General features: G+C 38.0%; 1 protein-coding gene across 1 annotated transcript; it reads left to right on the top strand.

The window, feature by feature from the left end:
• Positions 1 to 2,231: 2,231 nt before the first annotated feature.
• LOC141403150 (uncharacterized) lies at positions 2,232 to 2,837 on the top strand. Its single transcript, XM_073985314.1, has one exon. The coding sequence runs from the start codon at positions 2,232 to 2,234 to the stop codon at positions 2,835 to 2,837; it is 606 nt and encodes a 201-aa protein (XP_073841415.1).
• Positions 2,838 to 4,724: the final 1,887 nt, after the last annotated feature.

The raw sequence follows: 4,724 nt of genomic DNA, 5'->3' as shown, positions 1-4,724 counted from the left end.
TTTTGTTCGGTCAACTAACCAACCAGCGTCTCTTGCTTTGGTTTCCACTCAACAGTAACCAAAGTATTCTCTTTACTTGTGCGTATACCCTACAGTTGGTTCATTTTTATGGTCGCACAGTAACTAGTTTGCGACATTCAAATTGTTATATATAATTCATATCAACATGAGTGGAGTTAGTGCTGTGTTGTACTCTGTGCACATACGAAAATATAGAAAAACTTAATTTTTTGAGCGTTTTTCTGATACTTCCGGGTTTTTTCCTATTTTTAGTTGAACACTCATACAGTGTCTGTCATCCTTTCATCTGTGCCCATTCCTAGTTCATCCTACCATCGCTAGAGGGCTCACTGAAATATTAAAATACGTAGAAAAACTTATTTTCTTCCTTATTTTTTCAAATATTGCTGAGTTTTCGTGGTTTTCTTTGGACATTCCTACAAGGTATATCATTTTTTCTTTGTGCTTCTCAATAGTTCACTTTACTACCAATAGGGGGCGCTCTACAAATACGAAAATTCATAAAAACCTTAATTCTTTTCAATACTTTTCAAATTTCTTCGGAATTTTCATCGTTCTTTCGGTTAAGCATCCACTTTATTCACCTCCTTTGCTGGTGTTTACGTATAGTTCTGCCCTCTGCCGCTGTGTCGCACCTGAAAACGAGGAAGTCCGTTAAAATCTTAATTATTTCTGATTGTTTTCAATTTTCTTCCCTTTTTTCGTTACATATTCAGTAATTCGATCTGAATTCCGATAACTTTACTGTTTTTATTGTAGGAAAGCAGTAAAATACGTTCATTTCCTTTGGAAAAGATAATTTTTTCGACCGTTTTCCTTAAGTTCTTCGTAAATTCATTACGAAAATCATCCTACTCGTTTCCAGTCTCACTGTTCTTCGTTTACCGAAAGGTGTCCATATTTTCTGGCTTTTTTGATTATCTTTCTTCCTTCTTTTCCTAAACAATCATGTCTTTGGAAGCATTTATTCGCCAGGCTGACCGTCTGGTCACCTTTAATGCTGACGTGGTTGGTGGTACTATTCCTGTGACGTCTTCTCACCTCGGAAAGATCCACATTTCTGAGGTTAGGTCCATGTGGGTAGAGATCAAGTCGGCGTATGCGAAATTCATGTCCGATCGAGATAACGAAGAGCAGAATGTGGAAGAAGAAGAACAGGAAGACGGTGCAGAAGCTGCTTCAGAGCTTGAAACATTCAAAGCCAAATACAATAGCGCATATATTACCTTTTGTGAATGTTTGGCTCGCCTGACTCAGTTGTCTGAGGATCTTCAGAGTCAGGCAGTTCCCAAAGAGCCCTCTGTTTCGCCCCCGCATCCGCCACAGAGTCCCAGAGTCCTAATCCTGTACAGTCCACTAATTCAGGGGTTGGAGTAATTCAAACCTGTTTCACTTCTAATTCTGGGGGTGTTCTGCTGGGGACTGCATTGATGAATGTGTTGCACTTAGGGGTACCATATCAAGCTCTCGTACTCCCAGATTCAGGTTCTCAAGGAACATACATATCTGAACGGTTTTTCAGCAAATTGAAACTTCTTTATGAGCGTACAAACGTTCAGATTTCTGGCCTCAATAATTCCTCAGCTGCTTCCGTTCGAAAGATATGTTCTGTTGTGTTGTCCTCTCGATTTGATTATTCAGTTCAACTTTCCGTTCAAGCATTCTTAGTTCCGCACTTGTCCGGAAATCTTCCTGCCCACACATTACCATCATCTTTATTCTCTCGGATTCCTCCAATTACCCTGGCTGATCCGCAATTCTTTAAAAGTTCTAACATCGACATTCTGACCGGTGGTGATTTCTTTCCTAGTATAATGCGCGCTGGGGTAATGCGGAATATTTGTGACACATTGATGTGTCAAGAGACCATGTTTGGATGGATTCTCACTGGCCCCATTCCTAATTCTTCTCCTCCATCTACTCTAGTTTCAAACTTTTGTCAAGTTACCTTCGATGGAGAGATTTGTCGTTTCAGGGATGCAGAGAACCTCCCTAGAGTAAAGTTTCCTTCGTGTGAGGTGAGCTATATTTCAACCGCAAAGAGAAATAAAAATGGTTCGTACGTTGTGAGTCTTCCTTTCCAACAAGTTTTCGTAACACAATTCTTTCCCAATGAGATTCGCCTTCTCCGAAATTCAGATTTCCAAATTTCTAAGAAATCCAAAAAAGAGTATGATCAGGTACTCAATGAGTACATTCAGTTAAACAACATGGTCCAAGTTCAGACTCTAGATAGGGATTCAAGCCATCACGCGGTCATTAAACCGGAAAGGTCGACCACAAAGGTTCGTGTGGTCTTTAATGCCTCTTCGGATACGTCCAATGGTCAAAGCATCAACAACGTTTTGCACACAGGTCCAGTGTTTCAATCTGATTTGGCCACATTAATTCTCAAATGGCATATCTTACGATATGTATTCAATGCGGACATTGAGAAAATGTACCGCCAAATTCATGTTCGTTCCGATCATACTCCATTTCAACGAATTCTATTCCGCAACCACCCAGGTGAGACCATTCATGATTTCAAGTTACCAACTGGCACCTTCGGTGTCATTTGTGCTTCGTACTTGGCTATTCGCATTCTTCTCCAATTTGCTGACGATGTTCAAGTTCAGAATCATAATTTCATGTATGTAAAAGATGTACTTTTCGGGGCTCATTCCAGTCTTTACGTCATTAAATCTCGACGTAGGCTCAAATCGGCTCAAGTGTCAGCTGTTTTGAGTCTTCGAGGATGGACAAACAGCGTACAAGATCGTGGTGGCATTCTAGACTTCAAGGACCAAAACGTCGGGGATTCGGTGGAACTATAATTCTGATTCTTTCTTCGTTTGCACCACACCGTTTCCTTCTAAATGTTCGTACACAAAGCGGGAGATTCTTCTTCTGGTCTCCAAGTTATTCTATTCTACAGGCTGGCTTTCGATACGCATAGTTGTGCCACCAATTGTACTACAAAGCATATGGTCCGATGGTAGTGGTTGGGATTACGTCATTACTCCCACCACATTGTCCGAATGGAAGATGTTCCAATCCAATTGTTCAATTTATCATAAAGTTCGAATTCCGAGATGGCTCAAGTTTACCCCGTCGGCTGACATTCAGTTCCATGGCTTTTACGATGCAACCTACAAGGCATTCACAGCCACTTTTTACGTGCGAATAGCTAAAGGTACGTCCGTACTCTCTCACCAGGTGTATTCTATAGAAAGCGTGGCTCCAGTGGGAACAATGTCCATTCATAAAATTATTCGTTCATTAATTCCATCCAAATGTCTTTTCCGTTCATACGTTGTGTCATCTCCCTTCCAAGGTACAACGAATTTACAACAGCGAAATTCTATTTCAAGGAAATATTTTCTATATCATTGTGCTATTTCCGAAGCACAAATCCAAATGTTATTAAAATATTGTAATATTTTTTCCAAAGTACCAGTTCGAAATCTAATTCTAAATTTGCATCTCTCTCTTGGTACTAAATGCAAATGTTCTCTTTCCCTACTGGTTCTCCCTTTTTCTTTTTTGTAAATAAAAATCACTTCTTTTATAACCTGCAAACACACCTGTTGTTCCTGGAAAGAATCCTTTCCAAAACTTCCAAATTTTCTACAATAAAATCCATTATTGTTCATTTCCTGCTCCTAAAAAACTTTTGTTTTATTTTATTTCTTTTCTTCCATACCATCCTGAGGGGAAACTCTTTCTAATCCAAAGAAAGTTTTTCCATTTCATTGCAACAACTAACCATCCCAGGATTTCTAGAAAATCCGCAGTTTAGCATTTTCAAGTATTATTATTAAACTTTGATCTAAGTTTCAATTTGAAGGTTTTTGCTTTAAGATACATTTTTTGTCATTGAAATAAGTATTTTTTTAAAGCTCGAGGTCAATAATATTAATTATCTTTTATTGTTCGATATTTCGCAATTCTTTGAATTGCATCTTCAGGAAGATAGAATCGCAAAAAACACGTCAAGAAATAGTCTTAAAATATTTACTTAAAACTATGATAGCATCACTACCATCGTCATCTGTTGTAAATATTGCACTGCTTTCCTTTTTTGTATTGCGTTTTGTTTATTTTCGTGGTTTTGCTTATTAGGCCTCTATAACTTAGAGCACTGTTATCAATATCTGTTTTAAAATTCATACGATGTTTTTTTGGTACATTGAGAATGCAAAGCATCTCCATCGTATACCGTTTGTTGTTGTGTGTTTCGTTCTCTAATATTCTCACACTGTCAAAGTTTGGGTAGTGAGATGTTACATTTTTTTGGAGAACAACTCTCCATAATATGTTAACGCCGTGCTCGCCGGGCGCAAGCGTGTCTACTTTAATTTAAAACATACATACGTTTGTAACCATTTTCTATGAAAAACATGAGTTGATAACACTGCTCGACAAAATTTAAAAAGTTGAATGTTTCAACCAAAATTTTTTTCGTTTCTAACTGAAATTGGCGATTTATTTTCAAATCCGGTTTCTGTTTTTCTCCATCATCTCTTGTTCTTGAGATAAAGCTCAAAATCGTTTTTTACGAATTTTACCCAGAATTTCGTTATTTGCGGATACAAAAGTTTTAGAAGAAAAAATAAAGAAAACATATGACGGATCTTGTAAAAATTGCATATTTTGAGTTCTTTAAGCTGTAATTACGTCAACGGGGGAAGTCATAGGAACTTCATATGGCATACCGGATA

This window comes from Musca autumnalis, unplaced genomic scaffold (genome assembly GCF_047663935.1).
Source record: "Musca autumnalis isolate F117 unplaced genomic scaffold, ASM4766393v1 scaffold_4, whole genome shotgun sequence".
In the NCBI taxonomy this organism is placed as follows: Eukaryota; Metazoa; Arthropoda; class Insecta; order Diptera; family Muscidae; genus Musca; species Musca autumnalis.
This window is presented reverse-complemented; position numbering and strand designations above follow the sequence as displayed.